Here is a 13,274-nt window from a genome sequence, read left to right on the forward strand (position 1 = left end):
GTTTTAGACAAGCCAATATAGTGGCAGGCTCCGCCCACTAGCTTCAGCCCAGATAATGGATCAGACAAGCTCATGCCGCCTCCTGTCATGAAACCTCCTTAGGCCAGATAGGTTTATGCCATCTCCTGATCTCAATCTAAACTCCTTGGCCTCTCCTTCATACAGTATACGCCAAAGAGGTTAGATTAAAAGACGGCATGATGTAAAAAAGCTGAAGTCAATTAGGTTCATCTCCTTTTCCCTCTCCTCCATGCAGCCGTCATCAGAACAGGCATCCATGCACACATTGCAAAAGTAAACAACAACTTCTACAGAGTACATCCAAAATTTATTTTCTCATTTCCAACTTCCAAAATTCCAGACACCATATGTACAGATCAGCAGGACCCAAAGTAGTCCAAAACAAGTAAAGTAAAAAGAAACAAACAATAGCAACACAGTTTATACCTAATTGTTCAACTACCCTTAGGATTCACCTTTGGGTTTAAAAAGCAAAACTATGTGCATGTAAGGCTGGATAAACGAACTAAAACAAAGTTTACAGCAAATACCCTTAATATGTAATACTTGGTATCAATAACGAAACAGTGATGGAATATTCACATAGCAATTAGCCTGAGCCAACAGATTTATTTCCCATTGAACATAATTAACTTTGTATTAACTTGATGGCTAATAGTGTGCTGAACTGGACAATGTTAGCACATTTAGACTGCCTCTGGACAGAACATCTGCATGAAGGAAGCCCCACCTCATTATTCAATAATATCTGTGAAATAGTAGTAATGAAAAATAGCAAGTGCACTTTTAGTAATATACCACTGCATTCCACAAAACAAAAAGGAGCAAGTTCCCACATGCCATCTTTTTCTTTTGATGTAGGCAGGCACAAGAAAAAAATGTTAAATACTCCCAATTTCAACTTAATGAATGTTTTTTTTAATTGTATTTATAAATAGTAAGTCTGATTGTTAAGTACCTGATTCTCATAACATTGATGTCTGTTTTGGTGGCCATTTACTAAGTGAAAACATCTCTGCACGAATAAGCCAGCTCTGTGGGTGCTGTGGGTGCATGAGCACCCCCAATATTGAGAAAATTCCCTGTATGTGTGGGGGGGGAGGGTTATTTCCATTGGGCTTACCACCCCCAATAATTTTGAAAAGTTGGCTCCTTTGCTGGGAGTGCCTATAGCCAGCTCCGCCAAATAATAGAATGATTTAAAATGTAGAACAAATTAGTACTCTAACTGTGAGCTTAAATAAAAATGCTACCAACAATAAAGAACGACAACGACGATGCAGCAGCTCATTCGGTTTCCTTTGCTTTGTTGTGAGTGTACTAGATGACGGCTGCGCGGGGAAGAGGAAACAAAGGCTCACCTCAGCGGCTTCAACCTAAATACGTCATCCCGTCTCTTGTTTCTTCTACTTCCTTGAACCTCCTAATTTCCGTTGTTTTAAGTCTATTTTAATGACCTGGAAGCAAATACTCCCGGTCGGGACGGGGGTGGGCTGTTTTTCCCACAATACCTTTCTACTTCCTTTCTGACATTTTATTTGTAGAAGTGAGTGTCTTTTTTTTCGAGTTCTGTTTTCTAATCGAGCATCATCCTTCTAATTGGTAGTAGAGTTCCTAAATTGATTCGGGTGGAATATTTGTGCAGCATCTCTGTTACCCGGGGAAAGTTGTATTTTCCCTTCAAGTGATGTTTGGCAGCTCAATATTGAGCCGGCTGCCCGGACATTACTGTCTTGGTCTCTGCAGAGCCCGTATGCGGAGTTGCAGACTGGTGCTGAATTTGGGGGGCGTGTATTGGGTTAGGGGGAGATGGGTGCTGAACGTGGAGGTGTGAGACGCTGTTTGGCACACGCAGGCCTGGTCACGCGCCCTGTTTTGCAGGGGCCGGAGCTCTGGCCCCCGGTGGGAAGCAGGTAGCGCACTGTCTGTGCGGCCCAGGGCTGCAGGGATTGGGCAGAGGGGGTAAGCGGATCCCGGAAGTGCTGCCGGGAGTGGAGCGCCAGTGACTGACATGCCTTTATTTTCTTTTTCGCATATAGATGGCTCCGGCAAAGAAAGGCGGAGAAAAGAAGAAGGGCCGATCTGCCATCAACGAGGTGGTTACGAGGGAATACACCATCAACGTGCACAAACGAATCCATGGAGTGTGAGTATTTCTCGCCGCATTGTGCCGAACACTTTGACGTGAAATAAGTGTCTGGGGTGCTCAGGTTTATCTCTGTCGCTCAATGGAACTTGTAACCGTAGTATAGGGCTTAGGTGAAATGCATTGATTGTTCCTGCCGCACGGAGCGGTGATGCCATATCATGATATGGCCTTCCTCGTATAGAGGTATTTCATTTTTTGTTTTTTGTTATTGGGGAGCATTTCATATGTTATAGGGGTTGGGTGGTACTCTTGATTTCTGAGGTGAAGTAAGTAGGTCAGGATTGGCCTTTGCTGACTCTTCAGTGAGGGCTTTAGCATAGTGTAAATTCACCATGTCATGGTAGAGACATGGGTCTTCAAATGTGGTTGAAACATAATTTTTTCTGCACCCCATCCCGCCTGCCTTTCCTGGCCCCCATGAGATTATGCCTGCAGCTCCCTCTTATAGCTTAGAATTTTATCTAATAGCTTGTGAGCAGCCCAGCCTTGATCTTAATTACTTTTCCCTCCTCCCTCTGTGCTGACTGAGCTTTCTTGTTGCAGTTTAATTCCTCCTCCTTCCCTGCTGACTGGGCAGGAAATAACCACAGCTTCCAGTCTGCCAAAAGTGAAATACTCAAATGCTTCTGATCTCACAATTTACAGCTTAACCTTGACTCACTTTTCATGGACTCAACCCCTTCAGTTCAGGGGTTGCTTCCGCTCTTGGTAATGCAGGGCAGGATGCGTGCATTTGCCTCTCTGTGCCTGTGCTGCAAAATTGGGGGTCTGCATGGGCATGTCCTGCTTTGGGGATGCAGGACTTGTGTGTGAATAGGCATCCTGCTCCAGGGCTGAAGGTGAGAGAAAATGGAAGGATTGGACTCGGAGAAGAGGGGATGTAAGTGGTGGGGCAGCAAATATGCTTCCTTAGTGTCCATACCAGCCCAGTTCATGACTATTAGGTTATAGCTACCCACCAGTGGATGGAGACAGAAGAAAAGTAGTTCTTGTGACTTGCCCCTTAAGGGTGTTGTGCATACTGGAGTGTTCAGTATTCTGACTCCAAGTGGATGGTAGATGGACCGGGGAGCTCCTTTTGGTGCTTCTCAACCAGCTTCTGATCCAGTGATATCTGGCTCTGTTGAGCAGTGGAGTCTCATTATGGTTTTGGCTCCTTTTAAATATTCTAGAGGATTCATAGTAACATAGTAGATGACGGCAGAAAAAGACCTGCACGGTCCATCCAGTCTGCCCAACAAGGTAACTCATATGTGCTACTTTTTGTATATACCCTACTTTGATTTGTACCTGTGCTCTTCAGGGCACAGACCGTATAAGTCTGCCCAGCACTATCCCCGCCTCCCAACCACCGGCTCTGGCACAGACCATATAAGTCTGCCCAGCACTATCCCTGCCTCCCACCACCGGCTGTGGCACAGACCGTATAAGTCTGCCCAGCACTATCCCTGCCTCCTAACCATCAGCCCCGCCTCCCGATCTCGACTAAGCTCCTGAGGATCCATTCCTTCTGCACAGGATTCCTTTATGCTTATCCCACACATGTTTGAATTCCGTTACCATTTTCATTTCCACCACCTCCCGCGGGAGGGCATTCCAAGCATCCACTACTATCTCCGTGAAAAAATACTTCCTAACATTTTTCTTGAGTCTGCCCCCCTTCAATCTCATTTTACGTCCTCTCGTTCTACCACCTTCCCATCTCTGGAAAAGGTTCGTTTGCTGATTAATACCTTTCAAATATTTGAACGTCTGTATCATATCACCCCTGTTTCTCCTTTCCTCCAGAGTATACAAGTTTAGTTCAAGTCTCTCCTCATACGTCTTGTAATGCAAATCCCATACCATTCTCGTAGCTTTTCTTTGCACCGCTTCAATTCTTTTTACATCCTGTTCAATATATTTGTGAGTGACATTGCCAAAGAGTTAGAAGGTAAAGTTTGCCTATTTGCGGATGATACTAAGATCTGTAACAGAGTGGACACCCGGGAGGGAGTGGAAAACATGAAAAAGGATCTGAGGAAGCTGGAAGAATGGTCTAAGGTTTGGAAATTAAAATTCAATGCGAAGAAATGCAAAGTGATGCGCTTAGGGAATAGAAATCCAAGGGAGACGTATGTGTTAGGCGGGGAGAGTCTGATAGGTACGGACGGAGAGAGGGATCTTGGGGTGATAGTATCTGAGGATTTGAAGGCAACGAAACAGTGTGACAAGGAGGTGACCGTAGCTAGAAGGTTGTTAGGCTGTATAGAGAGAGGTGTGACCAGCAGAAGAAAGGGGGTGTTGATACACCTGTATAAGTCGTTGGTGAGGCCCCACCTGGAGTATTGTGTTCAGTTTTGGAGGCCGTATCTTCATTGGAGCTGGGATGATACCCAGTGGTGCTGAGGTCTCTCCTCCCCTCCTGAGCTGCAGTTTCTATGGAGGGATATCAGAGGTAAAGGTAAAGGTACTTCCCTTAAACTGCCTTTCTGGTAAGAGTTTTTCTATCAGTGTTTATTCCTTCTTATATGGGTTTTCCATCATTCAAACATAGTTTCTGGGAATAAGAGAATGGGACTTGAGATGCTGCCAGAATATACAGGTACTTATTTGTACCTGGTGCAATGGAGGGTTAAGTGACTTGCCCAGAGTCACAAAGAGCTGCAGTGGGACTTGAACCCAGTTTGCCAGGATCAAAATCCGCTGAACTAACCACTAGGCTGCTCCTCCACTTTATAAGTCTAAGTGCTTTGAAAATGAGCCCCATACCTGCTTATAATCGAACGAGAATAACGCCCAAGTTCCGACCTAAATCGGGAGATGGGCGTTCTTCTCACAAAAACAAATAAAGCGGCATAATCGAAAGCCGAACTTTGGACGCTTTCAACTGCACTCCGTCGCGGATGCGGACAAAGTTGACGGGGGAGTGTCGGAGGCGTGGTGAAGGCGGAACTGGGGCGTGGTTATCACCCGAACAGAGATGGGCGCCCTTCGCCGATAATGGATGCGTTTGTAGCTAGAATTTAGGGCACTTTTCCTGGACCCTGTTTTTTGACGAATAAGGCCCCAAAACGTGCCCTAAATGACCAGATGACCCCCAGAGGGAGTCGGGGATGACCTCCCCTGACTCCCCCAGTGGTCACTAACCCCCTCCCACCACAACAAATGATGTTTCACAACTTTTTACTTTCACCCTCAAATGTCATACCCTCCTCCCAAGCAGCAGTATGCAGGTCCCTGGAACAGTTGTTAGGGGGTGCAGTGGACGTCAGGCAGGTGGACCCAGGCCCATCCCCCCCCTACCTGTTACAATTGTGCTGCTTAATGCTACTAGTCGTCCAACCCCCCCCAAACCCCCTGTACCCACATGTAGGTGCCCCCCTTCACCGCTTAGGGCTATAGTACTGGTGTAGACTTGTGGGCAGTGGGTTTTGAGGGGGATTTGGGGGGCTCAACACCCAAGGGAAGGGTGCTATGCACCTGGGAGCTCTTTTACCTTTTTTTTTGTTTTTGTAAAAGTGCCCCCTAGGGTGCCCGGTTGGTGTCCTGGCATGTGAGGGGGACCAGTGCACTATGAATCCTGGCCCCTCCCACGAACAAATGCCTTGCATTTATTCGTTTTTGAGCTGGGCGATTTCATTTTCCATTATCGGTGAAAAGCAAAAACGCCCAGCTCACACCTTGGCGAATAAAGCATGGGCGTCTATTTTTTTTTTAAAAATACGGTTCACTCCGCCCCTTCACGGACCCGTTCTCGGAGATTAACGCCCATGGAGATAGGCGTTTCTGGTCGATTATGCCCCTGTCTCCTTTAGCCTGAGTCCAGGGCAGGCTCATAGATGTCAGCTTTAGGTTGCAACGTTGAGGTGTATTTTTAAAGCACTTAGACTTACAAAGTTTCTTAGTAAGCTACGGAACTTTAGAAGTCTAAGTGCTTTGAAAGTGAGCCCCCCATTGCTTTTATTGCGTTCTCCATTTTCCCTTGTTTGGCTATTCCTTTAAGGCTGAGCATTACCTTTTCAGGTACGTATTTTTTTTTTTCTCTGCCTCTATATGACTAACTAGTTATTCATTTTTCATCTTCTGTTAGGGTTAATTTTGAGAGATATGGAACCTTGGCCTCTAGTAATTCCCTTAGCAATAATATGGCTCCAAGCAATATGGACTAAAGGTGGCAGGCATCTGGTTCACATTGCCTTAGCTTTATGCTAAAAAGGATTCTCCAACCACCAGACAAGTTTGCTTGTACCCATAGGCGCCCCATATAAGAGGCTTGGGAAGGCTACGCCTCCCCAGCCAAACCGTGACCTTCCCCGCCTGCCTCCTCCTCGAATTCAGCCCTGGATCAGCCATTAACAAAATTGTATCTTCCGCCAGCGCCTACCCCTTGCTGAGCCCGCTCACTTCTTTTCTTGCCGGCTGCCTGCTTGCTATCTCCCTAAGGCAGCCCCTTCCCCACTACCTGCACCGTATGTTCGGCAGCAGAGCCTGGGGCTGTGACTGTGAGCCTGAGTGTTGCAGCATGCGGCTCTTTTCAGTCAGTCACCAACCGAGGGAGGTAGAGGATCGAGCAAGTGATGGAAGGGGGACGGGACGGGAAGAGTATTTGGGTCTCTTGTTGCTTTGCTGAACAGGAGAGGGTGGTTGTAAACGAGAGTCCTAGGAGGAGATTTAGCAATGCATTAACACATGGTACTGCCTGGTCACCCGATTATGAAAATATATAGATGCTTCATTTAGCAATTCTTAAGACTTTTTTTTGTGAAATAGGAAATGATGGTGACTCGTGAGGGAGGAGAAACAGAGGGGTGATGATGCAGTAGATGATAAAGGGACGAGAGAGAGAGATGGGGAGACATGTTGGATGGTGGTTAGGGGGCAAGACTGGGGCAGGCAGTGTTGGATTGGGGCAGAGAGAGAGGTTTTATAAGTTAAAAATAAATATTTTGTTCTTGTGATGACTTATACTGTGCCAAAATTGAAAACTCTTATCTCTTATCTGGTCATTAATAAAAGGAGCTCATTGTGAACACTATCCACCCTAAAAGGTTGTTTTGTGGTTGTACATGAGGAATTGTGATATTATGATCCCTTGTTTCAAATTGTTGACGGTCTGTGTTTTCCATATGGGTGGTATATTAAGGTCTGCCCAGTGTAATATTTACAGTGCTGCCTTTTCATGCATAATGTTCTTGCTCTTTGAGTCCTCGGAGTTAGTGCTGTTATGGTACAGTAAGGTTCTGGGTGTGTGTTTGCACGTTTGTGCATAATGTTTGTGGTTGAGGGATTGTGTGTTGGCCTTACTGAAATGGATGGAAATAGCAGTGTTTAATAATTGATAACATTTTTGAATAAATCCTACAAATATCTGGGCCATTCACCTAAACTCCCAGTGGCTCGCCGCATGCCAAGCCAAAACTAATAAGTTTTTAGTAATGTTCTGAAAGATTTATTTGAAAGTTCAGACCAAAGGGGCAGAGGCAAGCTAATCCAAAGATGGGCGCCATAAGGAAAAATGCCCAGTTACTTATGGATTTTCATTTCACATGGAAGGGTTTAGGGAAAACTAGACTGTGGTCATTGAAAGAAGAAGGGGAACATGCAGGGACATACGGTATCGTAAGGTATGATAGGTAACCAGGATTACGAGTATGTAGTGTCTTAAGTTAAAATCATGATTGGATCCTGTATTTCACCAGTAACCAGTGTAACTGCAAAAATAGTGGAGTTATATGATCATGTCTTTAACTCTGCACAAAGATAGATGGCCATGTTTTGATGAGATTGTAGCCATTTAAGATTGGACTGAGTCCAGCATATTGAGCTTTGCAATAGTCATAAGTACATAAGCATTGCCATACTGGAACAGATTGAAGGTCCATCCAGCCCAGCATCCTGTTTCCAACAATGGCCAATCTAGGTCACAAGTACCTGGCAAGATTCCAAAAAAGTACAATATGTTTTATGCTGCTTATCCTAGAAATAAGCAGTGGATTTTCCCCAAGTCCATTTTAATAATGGTCTACGGACTTTTCATTTAGGAAGCCATCCAAAACTTTTAAACCTCGCTAAGCTAACTGCTTTTACTACATTCTCTGGCAACAAATTCCAGAGTTTAATTACACATTGAGTGAAGAAAAATTTTATCTTTTTTGAGATGCAGCAACCAGAATTGAATACAATATTTGAGGTGCGATCACACCATGGAGCGATACAAAGGCATAACGTCCTCATTTTTGTTTTCCATTCCTTTCTTAATAACCTCATATTCTATTTTCTTTCTTAGCCGCCACCCACTGAGCAGAGAGTTTCAACTGACAAATCATGGAATAGACTATATAACACTTCAAAATCCAAAGTACTTCTGTCTGATCTTGGTTTGTGGAACCTGATTTGCGAATGGTTGAAATGTGTTGCGAGAATGTGAGGTGGGAATCTAAAATTAATCCTAGATATTGAAAAGATTGTACTGCAGGGATTGGTGAATCAAAAAGAATAGGCCCTAAAGAAGGGAGGGAACTGTGGTACTGGAGGTGGATGTCCAATCTTATCTTTTTTTTTTTTTTTTTTTTTTACACAACTAACAGTTAAAACATATTCCTCTCCCTTTACTGGATAGCTTCATGTAACTAGAATGTAGAAAAGTTTCCATTGCTTTGCCTGAAAAATGTTCCCGCCCCTCCACCATCGCCATCAAACAAACTAGGGAGGGAGGCATAATGTCTTTTGAGTCTGTGTCATAGAAAATGTATAAATTACATCACTAGCAACCAATGTACCTTTTGTTACATATAGTCTGTGTTTTTACATGTCATCTGAACAGGATGTCAAACCTTCCTTGGTTTTTATGTGTGCTTTAGAAATGTTTAGTAGTAGTAGTACTGCATTTTCCCAGTGATCATACCTCCTGATGTGAATTTCCTTTCTCCCATCAGTACACATAAGCAATAAACTTGCTCTAAGAAATAATCCAGTATTCAGCAAACACAAGTTATATTTATTGTCACTAAGTCCAAGTATATCAACCAATATATTTTTTTCAAAAAAGGAGGAAAAAGACTTCACAAGCTCAGGGGCCCTTTTACAAAGGTGTGGTCCAGTTAACACACGGGTAGTTGAATGCCCAATCAGCACTACTGCCGAGGTAGTGCGTTCGCCCGGCAGTAATTCCAAGTTTTGCGTGCGGCAAATCCCATGGTAGGAAATAATTTTCTACTGTGGGGGGGGTGACAGCCTTTTCCCCAACCACGGTAAAAAATGGCCCACCATACGCTTAAAAGACGCACCCACACTACCACAGGCCACCTTTTTTTTACCACAGCTTTGTAAAAGGACCCCTCAGACCTGCCCTGTCATGAATATGGGACTTTCAGCTGAGCAGTCTTCCTGACCAGTCTTTAAAAAGAACCTCCTTGGGGGAACGTCTTTTGGTTTCGGGCTAGTATAGGGCACTAACAAGGTTGACTCCAAGTAAGGATAAGGCTGGGTACAAGATTTTAGGCACCCGGCCTTAACACTAATAAGCTAACAGCCTGTATTCCCTACACTGACTATAAATGTGGATCTGCGTGAATGTCAATATCGTAATTTACACAGAGCGTATCTGACCAAAGCAAATCTTTAAAATGGGAGGAGTGGATGAGTCTCTTTGCTCTAAATGCGGGCGAGCGGTGGGCTCTTTCATTCTCTCTGGGAGTGCCCCAGGGTTCAGATATTTTGGGGGTCCTTGTTTAAATTTTTGGAAGTCCTGTTGAGGACCCGGATACTGTTTTCCCCACTGGGAGCACTTTTGGATAAATATGAGAATTTTGCTTTAAATAGTAAGGGAGCAGAACAATTAGTATGCAAAAGCCTGTATGTTGGGGGAACGGGTTATTTTGTGCATGTGGAAGGGAGAGTCAGCACCTGACTATTGGCATTGACGTAATAAACTACATGAGCTTTTGTTGCTGGAACGCTGGGTAGTTGGGTTCTCTTCTCAGAGGTGCCAGCAATTCCTTGCAACTTGGGAGCCATATATACAGTCTTTGTCCTCTAGAGCTCGAAGTTTTGTCTTAAATTCCTTTCCAGATTGTTGATTTTTTTTTTTAAGCATTAGGGAGGGGTGAGTATAGGTGGGGTGTTCTGGGGGATAAGTTTCTGCGTCACTTGATGATGTGGGCTGTTTGAAGGCTGTATGTCTTGCATGAGTTATATTTGGATGATCCTTTACGGGAATGTTTGTACATAGGAAGCGAGAGGCTATAAGAGACATGGCCTCGCGCTTGGGGGATTTTAGAGAGACTATTGTTACATTTACAAAATGGTGCAGGGCATGCATAGCTATACTGAACCTTGACTTTTTGTGGTTGGATTTATATGACCGTTTTGGGAATTTAGTTTCATATGCTTATGTACTTTAATAAATAAACTTAGATAATAATAAATCTGGAGGGAGGGGTGGGTTACGGGATTGGGTAGGGGGGGAGAGAAAAATGTTAAAAATTTTGATGGTGCGACTATTACCTTATTCGCATTCAGATGGTTTTGTTCACAACTTGTATATTGAGTGTGTTGATCACTTTGATGGATCATCAATAAAAATTGTTGAAATCTAAAAAACTCTCCTTGTAATTTCATTTTTTCAGTTTTCTCATATTATTTTAAAACCGTGTTCTTATAGAAGCGACAGCTGCACTAAAGAGGACGTGTTTTTGGTATTTGTTATGGGTTACTCTCCTGAAGAAGCTCTAAGTGAAACAGTGGTGCTCTGTTGAGCGAACCAGTAAGAATCTTCATTTTTCAGATAAGCATTCTAATTTCATTACTCAAGTTAAGAACTAATATATGTTATAAGACCATGGTTTTAAAGTAAGAAACATTTGAAGAAAATTAAAGAAATATAATTACATAAGACTGGTGAGGAAGCCTGCTCAGCTGAAAGTCCCATATTCACGATAGTGCAGGTTGCTGAGCTTCTGAAGTGTTTTTCCTCCTTTCTCTCATCAAGCCACTTCCTGAATATTTCTTTTCCTTTTTTTAGAGGCTTCAAGAAGCGTGCACCCCGTGCTTTAAAAGAGATTCGTAAATTTGCTATGAAAGAAATGGGGACTCCAGATGTGCGAATTGACACCAGACTGAACAAAGCTGTTTGGGCCAAAGGAATAAGGTCAGTTAGGGTTTCTTAAATTACCAAAATTGAGATGTCTTGCTTATTGCTGGGGATTTTTTTTTTTTAAATCACGATTAGATTTCATATTTTATCAGATTTGAAAGTTTATAGAGACTTCCTTTAGAAAGTCTCTGAGCACTGAAGTGTATGTATTTTTTTGGTTTTGTTTTAGGAATGTTCCCTACCGCGTTCGCGTGCGTCTCTCCAGAAAGCGTAATGAGGATGAAGATTCACCTAATAAGCTATACACACTGGTCACCTATGTACCAGTCACCACTTTCAAAGGTGAGCGTGACAGTTTGTTTCTGCAGAGGCTTTCTGCATGTCTATGGCTTAATGGTAAGACACACGGGCCGATGCAGAAAGCTGTGCGGTAGAGCAGTGCGCTGCTTCTACCACAAATAATGAGAAAGTAAACTGCAGCAATGCAGTACAGCGAGGCGGTGATCTGCAACCAACTGCAGCAGGTAAACAGCGCAGAATAGCAAATATAGAAAAGTGCAATTTATTTAAACAAAGCACCTGATGTGGCCACGTTTACCTCAACAGGCTGTGTCAGAGGTAGGGGGGCTGTTGGTTTGGTTTTTAATTATATATGTTCAAATTAACGGTATGAATAAATAACGAGCATTCATAATTTAAAAAAAAAATTGTTTTCAAAAATATGTATGACTTACTATTTAAAAGTGCTGAACCACGTGGGACATCAAAATGATAAATACATGTGAAAAGGGTATAAAAGATCCCGCATTGCATCAGAATTACAATAGTATGTTAGACAACAGTTCATATCAAAAGGCTTGAGAGATTTGCAGCAAAATTAGACATATAATGAAGGATAATTTGATTTGGGTAATTGCAGCATGGCACTAAATATCCTGATTTGATTTTATTTTTCAGGGCTGCAGACTGTCAACGTAGATGAAAACTGAGGAGTTCTGCATTTGTTCAAATAAAGTTATAAAACTGTTTTGGTTGTATTGAATGTTACTTACTTTAACCTGAAGAATCAAAATTAAATTATTTATTGTGTTATATTCATAATTGCAACAGACCCTACCAGTTCGCTTGAGAGTAGCATTTACTACATCTAGCTTAGAAAGGGAATGCATAAGTCAGGATGTAAAGAAATTCCCAGGTATTCTGTAAAAAGTTCCCTGAGAGCAGAGCCTTTTGTAAAACATGTATAAGAATGGGTAGTAGTGCACCAGTAAAGATAATTCTATAAAGTATGTGTGAACAGTTATGTGCTGATTTATATTTCTAAATAATTAGAATAATAGCATCTCTGTGCATAAGTGCCAAAATATTTCAAAAAAAAAAAAGAGCAGCATCTCACTTGGTGTTTTTGCAACAGTTACATCAGTATAGGTTAACTGTTCAGGCCTTAACAATAAGTCAACTTGATTATTGTAACTTACTTTATGTGAATTGCTGTTATGGTGTAGGCACCATCAAACGCTTCAGAATACATCAGCCAAGTTGTGAAATGGGAGCATGCAACTGTTTTGCTCCCAATAGAGGCAAGGGCATCATTCATGGTTTAGCTCCTCCATTTATGTTTCTTGTGTCATGTCCTTTTTTTAACGAAGGGTCTTCGTTCTGAAAGTCATCTTATGCTTAATTTCCCATCAGTATCACAGATGAAATATAAATAGGGTACACACTTTTTTTTTATCAGGCAGCTAGAATGTGGAATTCCTTCCTAATGGGGTGAGGTTAGAAATGAATTACATGAGATTCAGGAAGAAGTTGGATACTATTTGAATAAACTGTAAGCTAAACTTTTTTTCTGTAGTTTCCTAGTTAAAGCAGCTGGTGGTTTTTGATGTTATCCACGATGAATTTGACAGATGATTGTGGAATATAAGCATAATGTAAGGCATTTTTAAAAAGGCATCTTAGAAACTGAGGGGTCCTTTTACCAAACTGCGGTAAAAAGGGGCCGTTTTCCCCACGGGCCATGACCCT

The 13,274-nt window shown here is 42.7% G+C and overlaps 1 protein-coding gene across 1 annotated transcript; it reads left to right on the plus strand.

Annotated features, from left to right (window-relative positions):
• Positions 1-1,476: 1,476 nt before the first annotated feature.
• On the plus strand, positions 1,477-12,274 carry RPL31 (ribosomal protein L31). The gene is made up of 5 exons (XM_030201430.1): positions 1,477-1,567; positions 2,061-2,167; positions 11,175-11,300; positions 11,476-11,588; positions 12,204-12,274. The coding sequence occupies exons 2-5, from the start codon at positions 2,061-2,063 to the stop codon at positions 12,233-12,235; spliced, it is 378 nt and encodes a 125-aa protein (XP_030057290.1). The 5' UTR covers positions 1,477-1,567; the 3' UTR covers positions 12,236-12,274.
• Positions 12,275-13,274: the final 1,000 nt, after the last annotated feature.

This window comes from Microcaecilia unicolor, chromosome 4, assembly GCF_901765095.1.
Source record: "Microcaecilia unicolor chromosome 4, aMicUni1.1, whole genome shotgun sequence".
Lineage (NCBI taxonomy): Eukaryota > Metazoa > Chordata > Amphibia > Gymnophiona > Siphonopidae > Microcaecilia > Microcaecilia unicolor.

Excerpts from the sequence above, each read along its gene's own strand:
- RPL31 (XM_030201430.1), top strand. The coding sequence starts at position 2,061 with ATGGCTCCGGCAAAGAAAGGCGGAGAAAAGAAGAAGGGCCGATCTGCC. Across the intron at positions 2,168-11,174 it reads CACAAACGAATCCATGGAGT|AGGCTTCAAGAAGCGTGCAC; the intron begins GTGAGTATTTCT and ends TCCTTTTTTTAG. Across the intron at positions 11,589-12,203 it reads ACCAGTCACCACTTTCAAAG|GGCTGCAGACTGTCAACGTA; the intron begins GTGAGCGTGACA and ends TTTATTTTTCAG.